Raw genomic sequence first — 17,990 nt, 5'->3', positions numbered from 1 at the left:
TAGAAAGTCCACTTAAGATGCACACAAGTAACAATGCCTGTCACTCTACTGACAGGACACCCAGGAATTCCTTTTGCTTATTTTTAAATGTTGGACAATTTTTCCTTACAGTCTGTGCCCGTCACTTGAAGCCAGCAGGAACCTGTGACAGATAGCCTTCCACTGACATCAGAGGAGTACTTGAGCTCCCATGGACATTAAAAACCCCAAGCAGAAGTGGAGAAGAGAAATTGGGAGCACAAGTAGGGAGGAAGAGCCATTGGGCTATGAGACTGAGTTTTAAACTAGAATTGACTGTGTTGCCTGGGATTAGTCAGGTTAAGTTTCTCACCTTCAGCATGTTATAGACAGAGCATTTTATAATGACGTTATGTCCAGTTATATCAGGATAAAGACGATTCCATTCCTCTGGTTTTGTGTTTCCATGTAGTGACAGATATGTTTGTGGCTGTTCCTCACACTTCACTCTGATTCTCTCTTTCTGAAGAGTACAGGAAAATAAATCGCTTGGCTCACTCCTGGGATTGTTCTGTTTTGGATATGCCTCTCCGCAGACATCGTGTACTCTGGATTGTTCTGCCTGGTGCAGAAAGCTGTCTGCCTGTGTGGGAGGTCCCTGTGGCAGAATAAGTCTGTCTCGTTTAAGCTCAGTGGGGCTGCACAACTGAGACACATTCTCTAATCTGAAACATCAGTTATGAAACTAATATTCTTTTTTCCGCATAGCTGACTTGTATTTATGCCTCAATTACTTCTAAAGACAAAGCAGGCAGAAAAGTATTATTTATTGGTCTCCAAAAACCCAAACAATGACAGTTTTACTTAGTCAAGTTTGAGACAGAGAAACTCAAAGCAAAAGATTTTGATACAAGAATTCCAATATTAAGTTAATAGCTTCAAAGCAGAAGACCCACAAGTAAACAAGAATAGCCCTTCTCTTAAATGTCAAATTCCCCCAAATAAAATGCAATGATTGGTATTATCTTTTCTATAGGGCAGAAATCTGTTTTTCTATTCTTATTTTATCTTCTCTGGCATGTGATAATTACAATCATCACCGTTTTAGAATGTGCCTCTTCCTTTAGCTTCTTTGGAATGAAAAAAAAGAAAGAATAAAATATTATTTGATAAAATTTATTTAGACCTTAGGAAAACAAAGATGACTAAGAGATCAATCCTATCTCCAAGGGTTTCTATGTCATACAAGGTGACCCACGAAATAGATATATAGTAAATAAAGATTTTATAATAAAATGTGTGCCATAAGAGAAGGCTCATTTTGTTCTTGTTCTTCTAGTTTTCTATAGTTTTCTTTGATTAGTTTTGATATTTTAGTATAAAAGTCTTCTCCAGGAAAAAGATTAAATGCACATATTATAAAATTTGGCTTAAAAACAGTAAGGGAATATTATGACAGAGAAAACAATGCAATATAAAATACAAATGATTTTCTATTCCACTCATTATTCTGAGACTCACGTCAAATAACATATTTTTTAATACTTTAAAATACAAGATAAAAATTGGCAAAATGTTACATATAATTGGTCTATTTTCAAATGGTATTACAATTACTTTTATTAATTTTAAGCCACCACCAATATGTACAGCACTTCAAGTTAATTCACAAAGTCATAGTTAATAAAAATATTTTTTTACATTTGCATAGTGAAAACATATAGTCATGTGTATGTATTGATTCAATTATTAAATTTGAAAAGTAAATTATGATACCTTAGACCACATTGAGAATAAGCATATCCTCACTGTTCTTCCACTTGTTTGTGGACAATTGTATTTCAAAATATTTGTTATTTTGGACTCACTCTTCAATTATAGTTTTAGTCAGATTTATTTCACTGATTTAGATGTTTCTATAACCAAAGTTGTATTTTCCTCTAAGTAACATCACTGAGCTTACAAATTTTATTTTGACTAATGCTAAAATATTAGTTAATTTGTTTGATTAAAACAAAATAATAAAACAAAAAAAATAAGCACTAGTTTTATTTTCTAATGTGATTACTGTGTACCAGAATACATCCTTATTACCAAAATTGATTGCCAAAACCAGGATATCCTCCCATGAGACCTCAGTCTAGAGTTTTGTGAAGGCAGTGTGAGGTTTATCATAAGATTAAAGAGTTACAAGATCTTGTGTGGCCTGTTTTTAGAGTTGCCTGGCTTACTTAGCCAACATATATATTTTTTCCACTGAAAGTTCCAGTCAAATAAGAAAAAAACTAGAAAGGGAAGATAGAATTTGCCCTCCCGGAACAAACAGTTTTATATTTGTCAATAGTTGTTAAGAGATAAAAGGGAAGTGTCTCTCAAAGCCCAGGAAACAGAATCTCAAAAGATCTTCAGATAGTCAAGAGTTACTGCTGAAATTCAAAAGTTTCTTGCTCCCTCTGTCCAATTATGAGAACAAAGAGATTCCGTGATAGCCATGGCAAGAATAATGGCAATAGAAAATAATGTTTGCTACCTAATCCAGGCTATCCATTGCAAGGCAGACAGCAAACATGGGGAGAGTTACTACATCAAAGACAAGTTAGTAGATGGAATAAGAGCACAGTGTTGGGAGAAAGAAAAACCAAAAATAAAATCCAAGTGGAACCACTACTGGCTCTGTGTTCTTGGGCAACTTATTTAACCTCTCTGAGACCCACAACCTTATCTGTGAAATGGTGCTTAACCCATCTCATTGCATTTGTGAAGATTCATTAAAAGTATGCATATAAATCCCTTATTACAGCTCTTGCTACTTACGGTCAGTAAATATCATGCATTATTTTTAGTGCACAATTTATAATAATGCAAAGAGCAGAAGTAAACATAAAATTTCTAACTCAAGCGTTTCCTGTGTCACAGTTCATCACTCCCAAGTTGTTTATAAATTGTTTGGAAGAGAATCATCCTCTAAAAAGGACACAGCTGTTCCTATAGGAATGGTCCACCAGGGAACAATCCTCTCATTCTTCATCAGTTCCAGATACAGCTGGTCATTTCAACTGCCAAGCTCAGCTTACAAGTCCTCCAGATGTATCTCCACTATGGATATAATCTTTATTTCTAGCAAATAAAGATTAGAAGGTCATCCAAAGGGTACCAGAAACCTAAGCATACACCATATACCCAAATAGGAAAGCTATTGGTATAAGGTAAATTATACATAATTTACCAGGGAATCTATGTAGAACCAAAAGCAAAAAAGTACTAATGTACGAGTTGGAAAAGCTGTGTGCCTCTCCTCCATTGTTGACCAAAAGGAGAATGTCTAAACACTGACTTTGGTATAAAGCTTCAAGTTTGAAAACTCAGCCTAAATTTGGCAGGTCAAGTTCACGTTGTCTAAAATATGGCATAATCTGGGTCTGACAAACAGGAATTATTTCATGTGCCTTCGTCACACAATTTAGAGTGGCTTCCTTGACTGCTGTGTTGAGTCAGATACATAGGTTGGGTAAAAAGTCAGCTGGAAAGAGTGCAGGGATCCAATAGCAGTGTGTGCTTTGGGCACATGATGAGGGTGTGGCATTTTGTGTGCCACCTATTTAACATCTCAGATCTAGGTTGTATTTGGAAAGAGGAGATACTGCAAATTTTCTGGATCAAGTCGCCTACAGTAGTAACTTAGAGGTAGAAAATGCTAACAAACTACCAATAGAGAAAGCAAAGTCAGAAAATCAGTGGGGCAGTCTAAACTCAGAATCCAAGGTCTTATTCAGGCAGTGGCTTGGGAGACGTGTTTCACAGAGCTCGGTGAGAAACGGAATCAGCTCATGCAATGGTGTGCCAGGTCTCACTGAGGGGCATGAACATTTATTCAGTTGAGTCTCTCATAGACATATATAACATAAAATTAAAAGAAATATCATGGGGTTTTAAGCTCTTTGCTTAAAGCCCACTTTTGCACTAAGGCTAATAGGCAATTTGCACAGGGAAAGAGGTCTTATTACCCTGGGCACTTTTTTTTTTTAACCTATAGCTATTCTAGGAAGTCTACATACATTAGGGATTTTTTTTTACAGAATAATTTTTCCATCAATATTAAAAGGGACGTATAGATATCTAATGGGGACGCTAGAGGGGACCTAGGGAGCACACATCTCCAACCTCCCTTTTCCTGTCACTTTTACACCATGCTTCCTGCCTCCTTTTTTAGAGAAAGCAAAATTTGAAAAATTAAAAAGAAAAATTATTAAAAGAGTAAGATAAAAAACAGGCACATAGGAAATAGTTAGATCAAAATGGCAGCATGAGGTGAGCCTCTGTAAATCTCCCCTGGAATTTACAACTAATTGAACAACTATAACTCCAAAAGGACTCCCTGCATAGCAGACAGGCAAGACAAAGAGGCCCACTACTGAATTTACCTAAAGGTGGGCGAATCCCGTGAGCAGGGGAGGAGGGAAGGGCGAAGTGAGGAGATGGAGACGTAAGGGCACAGGACTCAGACCTAGCTCAGTGCTCCGGGCTTGCTGCATCCCGGAACTACCGCAGCTGCGGGAGAGGGAAGAACTCGGACTGCTAGGGCTCCGTTTATGGCCCACAGGGCTGAGGGGGCAGCATACAACACGGCTGAACCCAACACTCACGGCAGAGACCTCAGAGAAAAGACTGAGAGAAGAAGGCTGAAAACGGTGGTTTAAGCCCTTACTGCTGAGCAGAGAACGGAAGCCTTAGGCACTGAGACTAGCCGCCCCCTCTCTACCCTCCCAGAGCTCATCCCGCCCCCACCTGCCCGGTGCTAGAAGTGGAACAGTAGCAGTGTCAGATCAAAAGAACAGAATGTTTGCTGTTCTGAGAACTGTGGACCACAAACACAGATTCGCAGCCCAACTAGTTCCCGCAAAGGCGAGAGAGCTGTGGAAGCAGGACCAGCTGTGGTGGTGGTCGCCGCCACTGCTCTGGGCCACCTCTCACAACTCACCCCACCACTGGCCCCACCTATCTGGGCGGATCCCTGCAGGAGTAAACAGAACTGCTGAAACATACAGACTCTGAATCTGGTACAGGAAGAGCTTTGGAACTTCAAAAGCCCTGCATACCCACACAGACATTGCGCCCTATGACCCAGGGGAACTATTAACAGAGGAGAAGCCCATCTCCCAGGGAATCCCCCCATTGTGTGAGAAGCTGGAATAGTGCAGAGAAAACATAGCACTACTGTGTGACAGAGAAAAAAAGGCTGCAGTCGGAGAGAAAATAAAACAGCCTACCAACAAGTACTAGAAAACAAAAGAAAGACCTCTTCCTATCAACCTGTTGCAAAAGCCACTCCTGTAGATGTCTAGGAAGAGAAATAATAAATCAGTAATTGCCATGAATAACCAAAGCAACAAGACAGCTCAGAAAGAAAGTGAAAAGTCTCCAGAAAAGGAACTTAAAGATATGGAAATATGTGACTTAAATGACAGAGAATTCAAGATTGCAGTTCTGAAAAAACCCAACGACATGCAAGAAAACACAGAAAGGTAGTTTAATGAACTCAGAAACACAATCAAAGAACAACATGAGCATTTTACGAAAGAGACCGAAATTTTTAAAAATAACCATATAGGAGATTAAGAACTCAATAGAAGAAATTAAGAATGAAATAGCCAGCTTAGGTAGTAGAGTTGACCAGATGGAGGAAAGAATCAGTGACATCGAAGATAGAAACCTGGAAATGACACAGATGGAAGAAGAAAGAGACTTGAGACTTAAAAGAAATGAAAGAACTCTACAAGAACTTTCTGACTCCATCAGAAAGAGCAATATAAGAATAATGGGCATACCAGAAGGAGAAGAAAGAGAGAAGGGAACAGAGAATATATTCAAACAAACTGTCGATGAGAACTTCCCAAACTTGTGGACAGAACTGGATCCTCAAATCCAAGAAGCAAATAGAACACCTAATTACCTCAATCCCAACAGGCCTTCTCCAAGAGACATTGTATTGAAGCTGTCTAAAATCAACAACAAAGAAAGAATCCTCAAGGCAGCCAGGAAAAAGAAGATGGTAACCTACAAAGGAAAGCCCATTAGATTATCATCAGATTTTTCAGCAGAAATTCTACAAGCCAGGATGGAGGGGAACCAAATATTCAAACTATTGAAAGAGAGAAATTATGAGCCAAGAACAATATATCCAGCAAAGATATCCTTTAGATATGAAGGAGGAATAAAGACCTTTCCAGACATACAGAAGCTGAGGGAATTTTCTAATACATGACCTGCCCTACAAGAAATACTAAAGGAGGCTATTCGATCACCATCAACAGAGACAATTTGTGGCAACCAAAACATAAAAACGGGGAGAGTAAAGGCCTGAACTGGAATATGGGAATGGAGAAAGTACGCATGCTGAACAAAATGGAATACTCTAAATATCAAACTTTCTTTTACATAAACTTAAGGGTAACCACTCAAAAAAAAATCCAGAACTGAAATATATACTGTAATAAAAGAAGAAACAGAGGGAAACTTCATAGAATACCACCACACAGAAATAATAGACAACAAGAAAAAGGCAAAGAAACAATGGAGACACAGCCTTATCAGAAAACTAAAGATAGAATGACAGGAAATCCTCACATATCGATAATCACCCTAACTGTAAATGGACTAAACTCACCAATAAAAAGGCACAGAGTAGCAGATTGGATCAAAAAACTAAACCCAACCATATGCTGTCTCGAAGAGACACATCTCAGCTACAAGGACAAGCATAGACTCAAAGTGAAAGGGTGGAAATCGACACTCCAAGCAAATGGTACCCAGAGAAAATCAGGTGTAGCCATACGGATATCAGATGAAACAGACTTCAAGTTGAAAAAGATAACAAGAGACAAAGATGGGCATTTCATAATGGTAAAGGGGACTGTACAACAAGAAGACATAACAGTCATCAATTTTTATGCCCCCAATCAGGGAGCACCAAAATATACCAAGTAACTACTAACAGAACTAAAGGGAGAAATTGACCAAACACAATTATACTAGGGGACTTAAATACATCATTGACAGTTATGGATAGATCATCCAAACAGAAAATAAATAATGAAATAGCAGCCCTAAATGACCCATTAGATTAAATGGACATAATTGACATATATAGAGAACTTCATCCTAAAACATCAGACTATGCAGTCTTTTCTAGTGTACGTGGAACATTCTCAAGGGTAGACCATATATTGGGACATAAAATCAGCCTCAGAAAATTTAAGAAGACTGAAATCATACCAAGCATATTCTCTGATCACAAGGCTTTGAAATTGGATATCAACTGCAAAAAGAAAGCAGGAAAAAACACAGATACATGGAGATTAAACAACATACTTTTAAAGAATGACCGGGTCAAAGAAGAAGTTAGAGGAGAGATCAAAAGATACATAGAAACAAGTGACAATGAAAATACATCCTACCAAAATTTTTGGGATGCAGCGAAAGCAGTTTTAAGAGGGAAATTTATATCATTATAGGCCTATCTCAAGAAACGAGAAAAACCCCAAATAAATAACCGCATGTTACACCTTAAAGAACTAGAAAAAGAAGAACAAGTGAAACCCAAGTTCAGCAGAAGAAAGGAAATAACAAAAATCAGAGCAGAACTAAATGAAATAGAGAATAAAAAGACAATAGAAAAAATTAATGTGACAAAGAGCTGGTTCTTTGAAAAGATTAACAAAATGACAAACCCTTGGCTAGACTCACTAAGATAAAAAAGAGAGAAGATACTAATTAACAAAATCAGAAATGAAAAAGGGGAAGTTATCACGGACACCACAGAAATACAAAGGATCATCCAAGAATACTATGAAGGACTATATGCCACCAAATTCAATAACCTAGAAGAAATGGACAAGTTCTTAGAAACATATAGCCTTCCAAGGCTGAACCATGAAGAACTGGAAAATCTAAACAGACCAATCACCAGTAACAAAATTGAATCAGTCATCCAGAACCTTCCCAAAAGCAAAAGTCCGGGACCAGATGGCTTCACTAGTGAATTCTATCAAACCTTCAAAGAGGATCTAATACCAATCCTGCACAAACTCTTCCAAAAAATTGAAGAAGAGACAATACTCCCTAACTCATTTTATGAGGCCAACAGTACCCTGATACCAAAACCTGGTAAGGACAACACAAAAAGAGAAAACTACAGACCAACATCTCTGATGAATACAGATGCAAAAATCCTAAACAAAATTCTAGCAAATCGAATACAACAATGCATTAAAAAGATTATTCATCACGACCAAGTGGGGTTCATCCCCGGGGCACAAGGATGGTTCAACATATGCAAATCCATCAATGTGATACATCACATAAACAAAATAAAGGACAAAAATCATATGATTATATCAATTGATGCAGAAAAAGCATTTGACAAGATACAACATCCATTTATGATTAAAGCACTTAATAAAATAGGTATAGAAGGAAAATACCTTAACATAATAAAGGCCATATATGACAAGCCCTCAGCTAATCTCATAATTAATGGTGAAAAACTGAAGCCCTTTGCTCTACGTTCAGGAACACGACAGGGCTGTCCCCTATCACCTCTGCTTTTCAACATAGGGTTGGAAATCCTTGCCAGAGCAATCAGGCAAGAGAAAGAAATAAAAGGCATCCGAATTGGGAATTAAGAAGTTAAATTGTCACTCTTTGCAGATGACATGATGCTATATATAGAAAACCCTAAAGACTCCACCAAAAAGCTATTAGAAACAATCAACAAATACAGTAAAGTTGCTGGCTACAAAATCAATGTACAAAAATAAAATAAAATAAAATAAAGAATACCCAAAGGGACTTTGGCGACACTGTACTACAGATTCCCTCCCCTTAGGAAGTCTAAACACTGAAAGGCACAGGGCCAAGAGCAATGCAATTGTTGGTTTCTGGCCAATGGACCACTTTTGCAATGCCCAGGGATACTAGAGTCAGACAACCTAATTTCTCATAAGGAGCACTAATGTCATTTGTGACTCACGAGTAAAAGAAGTCCACCTTTCCAAGTCAGCGACTACTGCCTAATTGCTTGAAGGATTTTCCCAGACAAGTGTTCTGGAAACCTTTTACTTACTGCCATCTCAACTTTTAAAATCTTTTTTCTCTTCAATATCTTGGAGAATATGAGACAAAGCAACACAGCTTGCAGTTTTGAGAGCATTTCCCCATACAGAACATTGTCTTACTTGATCCTCACAATAACCTTATAAGTAAGGTGGGTACTTTAATTCCCGTTGTAAAAATGTATCAAGGAGTGCTCATACAGCCACAGTGAGGCAGGACTCCAAAGGTCAAGTGCAGTACCCTTAACATCACAGCACCGGGACTCCACATGAACAAACTGGGAAGCAGAGCGGAACTATCACTGAGAACTGCACCTCAGAAAATCTTTTGGTTCCTTTTCCTACATTTCACAGATATTTATCTGAGTCAATTAAATTTATACCACGGTCACAATACACAAACGTTCTGATCAAAAACTCATGTTCGTGTATCTACAGAGTAGATAACCATATAAAGCGTTTCCTTCATTTTCTTTTGAAATAGCCTGAAAACAGCTCCCCCTTGCTGTCCTTCGAAGCACATCTTCACCAAAGTTAAAACGCGGAGCTCACGCGCAGTGTCAGTATTCCTGCGTAGCTTGGGCCCCCACAGCTGTACAGAGTAACTAATTAATGGGTAACGTCTCTCTTTCTTCAGCCTCTTTCTTGCGGTGAGATCACCTCTCACCCCCGAACGCAGGAGCCCAGCGGTTTTTCGCTCCCGTGCCATGGACAGCGCTGCCTGGGAGGCCGATCTCCGGCAGCTGCTTCCTGTCCACTCGAAGAGATGTCCCCACGATTCAGCAGTAAGCAGACGAAGTCCCCACGGACTACTGTGGCCCAATTTCCGTCCATCCCCCCTGTGGGAATCAAGCTTTTCCCGGAGGAAACACCAGGAATCTAGTTTAGAGAAAACTTTCTAAGTCTCCCTGGTATCCCCACTCCCAACCCCGGGGAAAACTGGAAAACCGGGAGACGTTCTTTTTCCCGGCTGTAGATACACGCACAGAGGCCGTGAGGGCTGCAGTGGGACAAGTGAATGCGTCCTTCCGGTCAGCCAACGTAAGCAGGGCAACAAAGAGCAAGCATCAAAGAAGTTACTGGGGAGAGAGACGCAATCCCTGTAGCCAAGTAGCCCTGGGAATAAAATTAGCTAGACTGGCTGTCCCGGGATAGGCAGGCACGCTGAGGAGAGAGAAACCCCAGCTGCAGGAGATGGGGGCGCGCGCCAATTTCAGGTGCAAGAGCGCTCCGCGGGGCAGTGGACTCGGGATTTTTAGGTACCGTGCTGACTGTGTCTGTTAAAGTCAAATGCGGGGTGAAGGTGGTTATTGAGGGAAGTTTGAGCAAATGATGGTGGTAAGCCCAGAAAAGGCATGACGCGTCCAGTTCTCCAAGTTTTTTGGAAGAAGGGCGGGAAAGTGCCACGATTCCGCCTATTGTGCCGAGAAGTCGGCGAGTCTCCCAGCTCCACCCCTGCAGCAGTGATGCAAAGAGGACAAATCCCAGACGGAAGGAGGGGAAAATAAACAACCTTCGGGGGAGGGGGTAAGGAGATCTGGAGAGCAGGCACCGAGCAGTTTCCAACCACTGGGGCGAGAAGGAGCGCCTTTTGGGGAAACAAACCCCGCCTAAATCATTGAGTTCCGAGCGCAATGTATTCAGAGGAACGGAGCGCACCTCCCCAGCTTCGCCTGAGTTGAGGAAGGGGAGGCAAGGGAAAGGGGACGACGACGGGAGCGAGAGCAGCTCAGCTGGAGGGGGGGGCGCTGTGCCTGGAGACTCCCGCAGGAGGGAGAGTGGACGCCCGCGAGCAGCGAGTGCGGGAAAGAGAGAAAGCATCCGGTAAGGAGCTCAAGCCAGCGGAGCGGTAAGGGAGCGAGACTCCGCGGAGGCGGAGGAGGCGCTGCATGGACAGCATGCGTTTCGCCGGAGGCCGCGATGCGGGGTCCGCAGGCAACTCCAGCCTATGGTGGGTTCCGGCCACCGGCGGGGCCAATGCGAGCCGGGAAACGGAGGCGCTCGGGGAAGGTGGAGATCCGCAGAGGGATGTGCGCAACGAGGAGCTGGCCAAACTGGAGATAGCCGTGCTGGCCGTGACTTTCGTGGTGGCCGTGCTGGGTAACAGTAGTGTCTTGCTCGCGCTGCACCGCACGCCTCGCAAGACGTCCCGTATGCACCTCTTCATCCGTCACCTCAGCCTGGCCGACCTGGCCGTCGCTTTCTTCCAGGTGCTGCCGCAGCTATGCTGGGACATCACCTACCGTTTCCGAGGACCCGACGGGCTGTGCCGCGTGGTGAAGCACTTGCAGGTCTTTGTCATGTTTGTGTCGGCTTACATGCTGGTGGTCATGACCGCCGACCGCTACATCGCGGTGTGCCACCCGCTGAAGACGCTGCAGCAGCCGGCGCGCCGCTCGCGCCTCATGATCGCTGCCGCCTGGGTGCTGAGCTTTGTACTGAGCACCCCGCAGTATTTCGTCTTCTCCATGGTCGAGGTGAACAACGTCACCAAGGCCTACGACTGCTGGGCCACCTTCATCCAGCCCTGGGGTTCCCGCGCCTACGTAACCTGGATGACCGGCAGCATCTTCGTGGCACCTGTGGTCATCCTGGGCACCTGCTATGGCTTCATCTGCTACCACATCTGGCGCAACGTCCGCGGAAAGACGGCGTCACGCCAGGGCAAGGGCGCCGAGGGCGCTGGTGGCGCTTTCCACAACGGGCTCCTGCTCGAGCCCTGTGTCAGCAGCGTGAAGACCATTTCCCGCGCCAAGATACGCACCGTGAAGATGACTTTCGTGATCGTGACAGCTTACATTGTTTGCTGGGCGCCCTTCTTCATCATCCAGATGTGGTCTGTCTGGGATGACAAATTAGCCTGGGTCGGTAGGTGTCGGGACAATGGAGGAAGGTGTAGGGATTGGGCCGTGGTGGTGGTGGTGGTGGTGGTGGTGGTGGTGGTGGTGGTGGTGGTGGTGGTGGTGGTGTGTGTCTTTTAATAATATCCTCTAGGGCTGTGGGTCTTAAACTTCTGCGTATAAGAATCACACCTTGGGTGAAATTATCAAAAAGGTAAATTCCTGGGGTCCCCAACCCAGATATTTTCATTCAGTAGCTCTGGAATAGGGTCCAGGAATCTCCATATGTAGTGTGCAGTGATCCTAAGACCACAAATCCAGAAACTGTGCGCTGTGTAGAGTCAGCCACACAACTACAAAACAGAATGACTTTTTGCCAATCATTAACGGCTGTGTTAATACCCTGCTTTCAAGTCTATTGGATTCAGGAAAATATTTTTACTATCGTGACTACTTTTTGCTAGTTTGTAAAAAGTATCACAATTAATATAAGATTTTTCTAGAAATGCCCCGAGGGCAAGGGTAAACCGGACATATTTTCCTGAAGATTCATAAGTCAATTCCAATTTGGCATTTAGCTAGTGTTCCATTACTTATCATAATCTTTTAATTCTTTTCTAACAATACTTTAATACTTCCCCCACCCCCTTCAAAGCAGCATTATTGATAAACTAAATTTGTTAGACTAATCAGTCTTTCAGCAATAACTTGACTACACAGCTATACATCTCCTCATGCAACCCTTGTAGTAGTTTACCGAGAATGTACACCTACCAGCTTGCTTGATTTTAATTCCTTCACAAACTAGAAAAAACTAACTTCACAAGAATTTAACCCCCAAAAGAATGATTTAATATTGTATCTTGAAAAAAAAAATATTTCCTTTTGGTAAGAAAAAAACTTTTCAAATCAAATATATTACAGAAATATTACCAATAACCTTAGTTAGGAAATAGGTATCTGGGAAGAACTGTTTTCTTTTGTTATTTGAGATTGGGGTAGGGTGTATATGTGATATACTTTGGGAGTTATATGTGCAAATAAAACACTTGAGAGTGAATTTAATTCAAACAAATGAAAATTCTTGCATGACTATAATATTACCAATGAAAAATACAACAGAAGTGCTATATTTTTAGTTTACCTACCATTTCCTATCTTGCTTGAGCTTAGCAACCACTTAATTATTGCCAATCAAATAAAAAATTCAGTCTAATTATTACGTTATCAGGATTTAGACATGATTACAAAAAACTTCTTCACTCATGTGTAGGTATGTTGATGGTTTCCATTCCTTTTGAATACAGTCTTAGCCATGGTTCATGGTCACCTTTAATAGTATAGCATCTTAGCACAAAGTATGTTTAAATAAATACCCTGTCATTTATTTTGGCGTAACAAGAGTGAGAAGGCCCAGGCTTATATTTAATAATCAAGGGAATGTCAGTGCTTGCTGATTATTCTTAACTTCAGAAAAGGTATACTGTCAGTGCAATAGTTCTATTGTGAAGGGTTATAATAGGTATGTAGTTTACCAATGCAAATTAACACAAAATATTTCAAAAGCCTGTTGGAGTTTCCTAATTCAGCTGTTCTTAATAATAACATAATTTAATTGTTCAAGCCACAAAGATGGTTTTCTTACAAAAATCAAAAGAATTTTCTAATTAACCAAAGAAAAACAACTAAATATTACATCCTTCAGGCATCTATTTTAACTATTCCCTTCAGTATAGCTTTCTGAATTACAAGAATATGTTTAATATTTAAAACTTTAAGACACTAAACATGGTCCATCATGTCATACTTTTGCCTGAGTTATTGGGATGAATGCAATGTGATGTATGTGTTTATAGACTCTTGAAATGTCATTGAAATTGCAGCTGTTCTGCAAGTGGTGTCCATTAGCACGTACTAGTGTGAGTATAAAGGACACAAAATTAAAAAAATAATAATATTCTTCACCTCTTGAAAGTCCGACTTATTCTTAAATATTTTAATAGTTTTTAAAATATTTGAATTAACTTCAAGACTCCTTGCTTACCAAAATATTTTATAACCAAGCAATTTCCATATACCACCTAGTTCCCTGATTGATAAACAAAAGACTTCATTTTCCATATTAACCCATAACTTTTTCCCTCCTTTCATCAGTCAATAGAAAAATGAGTTTATCCAGTACTTAGTTATTTGCATTTGACTATGTGAATAATCTTCCCTTATGTTTTTCATACAGAGTCGGAAAACCCAGCCATCACCATCACTGCATTACTGGCTTCCTTGAATAGTTGCTGCAACCCCTGGATATACATGTTTTTTAGTGGCCATCTCCTGCAAGACTGTATCCAAAGCTTCCCATGCTGCCAAAACATGAAGCAAACATTCAACAAAGAAGATTCTGACAGTGTGAGCAGACGACAGACGTCTTACACTAACAACCGAAGCCCGACAGACAGTATGGGTACTTGGAGGGACTCACCTAAATCTTCCAAATCCATCAAATTTATTCCTGTTGCAACTTGAGCCCCTCATTCATGCAGCCTGACCCTTGGAATAGACTTTCAGGACCATTGGCTGAATCCAGCTTGAAATCATGAGAACAAATGAACTATATATATGACATAAGCATAAATCAATTCATTGGGTAAAAGACTGTGTTTCTAGTTGCATTTTCACATTGCTGTGACCAAAAGCTATGAATTGTTTTATACGGAATGTTAAATAAAAACATACTACACTAAAATTCTCAGGCTGAATTCCCAGAAATATGTTTCTAAAAGAAAAATCATAACCATCCTGGCTTTATATTTTATTCTTTCTCTCTTTCTCTCTCTTTCTCTCTCTCTTTCTCTCTCTCTCTCTCTCTCTCTCTCTCTCTCTCTCTCTCTCTCTGTCTCTCTCTGTCTCTCTCTGTCTCTCTCTCTCTCTCTGACATAACTAAGGCTTGATTGGTTTTGAAGTCATATAATGTAGGGGCCTTATTTCTGAACTAAGTGAGCTCATCAGCAGCCTTAGTGTTTGAAAGGAATTGGAAGAGACTTCAGAGAAATTGTTTCTATCCAATAAAACCAATGTATGCATCAGAAACTGCAGACTCACACAGTGGTCTGGAGATGGGATGTGCTTTGGGAAGCATGAGTGCTTGAGGCATATTGAGCAGGGGGGAAAGAGGAACGCTCCATTAGAAACTATAAATAACCTAAATTTCAAAACAGTAACTTTAGAACTGGTAATTCCCTTCGTTAGGTTCCTCATGTCCTATTGGTTGTGAAAAGCCAATGATGATGTACTGAAATGCTGAAGATTAGAAAAAAATGTGTCAATTCCCCAATAATATCTTTTTTCCACCACTGCAAGGTCGTTTTAAAGTCAGATTTTATTAGAAGAGTAGAAGTGGATTGCCCAATGTGCAATATAGACTTTCTCTAGAATATTGTCAACATGTTTTGACCAGTGTTAAAAGGTTTCCTGTGCTATGCTAGATATTTACATGATCCTTGCTTTGTGCTTACAGAATCTAGATTCATAGATAAGAGGGTCTGCGAAAGAGTGACTCAAGATATAGAATGTCCCCTCATGTTCAATTAAAAAGAACTTGGTCTTTCTTTCTGATCTCCCACCCCTCTAACAGTTTCACAGTAGAGGAGAGGTAGACTTTTGGGCAGGATGGTAGGGGAGATAGAAAAAAACAAAACTGCTCTGCCCCTCGTCTGGTTGCCTTCATTATTAAATGTGTGACTTTAGGTAAATTAGTTAAAGACACATAAAGCTCCATTTCCTTGGCTGAATAATGCAGTTGATAACACTTACCTCACAGGATTGCTGTGAGGACTAAATGAAATCAAGTGAGTGAAAAGACCTTCATAAACTGCCAAGTGTTATATGAATGCTAGCAGTTGCTTTTATTATATAGTCTCGGGGCCTTGAGAATTGCACAGCTTTTTTCTGTTTACTTTTCATTAACCAGAATTTGTTTGTTTCATGTCTGGAATATAAAATCCTAACGTTTAAATATAGATTTCCTGATTCATTGGAAAGCATTGCCAGCGGCCACTTACGCCTGACTTCTGCCTAACTAAAGTTTTCCAATTTAAAGATAGAACTTTCTTTTCTTTGAACGCAGGTAAATCAAAGCCAGCCTAGAGCATCAATTTCTTTCATTTCTAAATAGAGAAAAATTGCAACACCACTTGGCTGTTGTTACTGCATTTTTTGTTACTGGAACTCAGGGGTTCTTTTTCTAGCTATTTTGTCTGGCTCGTTTTCCTTCTTAGAGACCACGCAATGAGTTGAGGAGAAATCAGAAATATTCTGCATCTCTTAAAGGAAGTAATAGTTATTTTACTAGTATTACTTTTTTTTTTTTTTTTTTTTTTTTTTTTTTTTTTTTAACTCTGTAGATAAGAAATTGAGGACTGGATGGCACTGTGAGAACCTGAAACCATCAACTTGACTCCTCTTCATTCTCTTGCCTTTCCAAATTCTCAGTCCTTTCACTCCCTGGATTGATATGCCTAAAAAATGTTTGCTAATGTTTTATAAAGATTAAGCCCTTAGCTCTTGGAATTCTGCATTTCAATAATAACAAATATGTTTCCTAAAGGGTACTGTCCAATATGAGCCATCAATTAAATTAATCAATTCTTCATTGTTGAGGCATAGCGGCATCTCAGTAACCCTGCCCTCTGTAAATTTGTCAGCCCTTTTGACAACTTCTCTTTGACAATTCAAACACTAAAGCCTTTTGGGTTGAAACAAAGATGAGCCCCCCCACTTTTTTTCTAAATCCAGTTCCAAAATAAAACCTCATGGTCCATGCATAGATCGTCTTAAAATATTGATGTGTACCCCCAGGTAAAACAATTCAGTTTGAATCTTATTTCTAGGGACATCTCTCAAATAAGGCAGAGCTGTGTTTTCTTCTTTTAAATGCATCAGAAGGCAAGCTATAGAAAAAGGGCTGAGGAGACACCAGAAGATCTAGTGCTAGTTCTGCACTAGGCAACTATATGGTCTTATTCTCTATGGTTTAGGTTGAATAGCTTAACTTTTATAGCTGCTAAATTTTCTTAATGTTATGTACCCAGAAATGACACTCTTATGTCCCAAAACAATATTCCAAATTAGAAGAGTTCTGCCTCTCTGTTTCAGAAGAAAGAAAACTGTAGGTGGTAAGGAAAAAGAGTGTGTTGGGAAGAGAAGACTTCCGTTTCTTGACCAAAGAGAAGATCTGAGATATTATGCCAAATGAAGTCTTGCAGTTAAGAATAAATGTGTTATGTCACCTTATTTTACTTTGCAGAGTTATCTATGGGAAGCCCGTGCAAATGCACAATATAAATGTATCTATGTGGGTTTAGGAATGTGATTGATAGATAATCCACTGCTAAGGGGAAACTGGTAGTATTGTCTGTTGGGCATTTGATAAATATTAATCGATGATAAAAAAGAAACATATTAAGTATATTTTAAAGTACATGAAGTGCTTAACAGGCTAATTTTTGGACATGTATTTTTAAGGTATAAAACTACTCAGCTTTTATATTGAAATTTTATTTGTAACTTGTAACTGAAGAAAATTAATGAAATTCTTTGATTAATTATATACTTGTTCTACATACAGAATTTTGATCATCATCAAAGTAGGCTTCAACCATGATTGATAGAAGAGTGTGATTTTTAAAGAGGGGAAAAAACAAACAAACAAGTAACCCTAATAACATTCAGTACCCTATGAAACTTACAGTTCCTAAAACAGACCACTGATGATTAAGTTATTGCACAAGTAAAGTAATGCAATTATATTAAATTTTTATGTTTTTCGGATTCTAAAATTTACAATTTTTGTAATGTAATTGGACACCTGGAGCTTTAAGTTATAGCTTCAGAGTTTTCTCTACCACTAAAGCATAATTAGGAACTATCTAGGGAGACATTGAGCCTAGCCCTTCATCCCAGGTAAACTGGGCCCTTGTTGATTTTCATCCTGGAGGCAACAGCTCTATTCAGAGTAAGTCCAGGGCAGGGTCAACTGGGATGCTAGTCTGGGAGGTTCAGAAGCAGCCACTCACCATCTTCCTCC

General features: G+C 40.0%; 1 protein-coding gene across 2 annotated transcripts; it reads left to right on the top strand.

Annotated features, from left to right (window-relative positions):
- Positions 1-9,658: 9,658 nt before the first annotated feature.
- On the top strand, positions 9,659-14,836 carry AVPR1A (arginine vasopressin receptor 1A). Of its 2 annotated transcripts, none has more exons than XM_074325462.2 (2): positions 9,659-11,932; positions 14,145-14,325. In XM_074325462.2, the coding sequence occupies exons 1-2, from the start codon at positions 10,958-10,960 to the stop codon at positions 14,190-14,192; spliced, it is 1,023 nt and encodes a 340-aa protein (XP_074181563.2). In that variant the 5' UTR covers positions 9,659-10,957; the 3' UTR covers positions 14,193-14,325. The 2 variants fall into 2 exon arrangements, with proteins under 2 accessions (XP_074181563.2, XP_074181562.2); XM_074325461.2 differs by having other exon boundaries at positions 9,665-11,936; positions 14,145-14,836.
- Positions 14,837-17,990: the final 3,154 nt, after the last annotated feature.

This window comes from Rhinolophus sinicus, chromosome 1, assembly GCF_057876585.1.
Source record: "Rhinolophus sinicus isolate RSI-liver-muscle chromosome 1, RSI-T2T, whole genome shotgun sequence".
NCBI lineage: Eukaryota > Metazoa > Chordata > Mammalia > Chiroptera > Rhinolophidae > Rhinolophus > Rhinolophus sinicus.
This window is presented reverse-complemented; position numbering and strand designations above follow the sequence as displayed.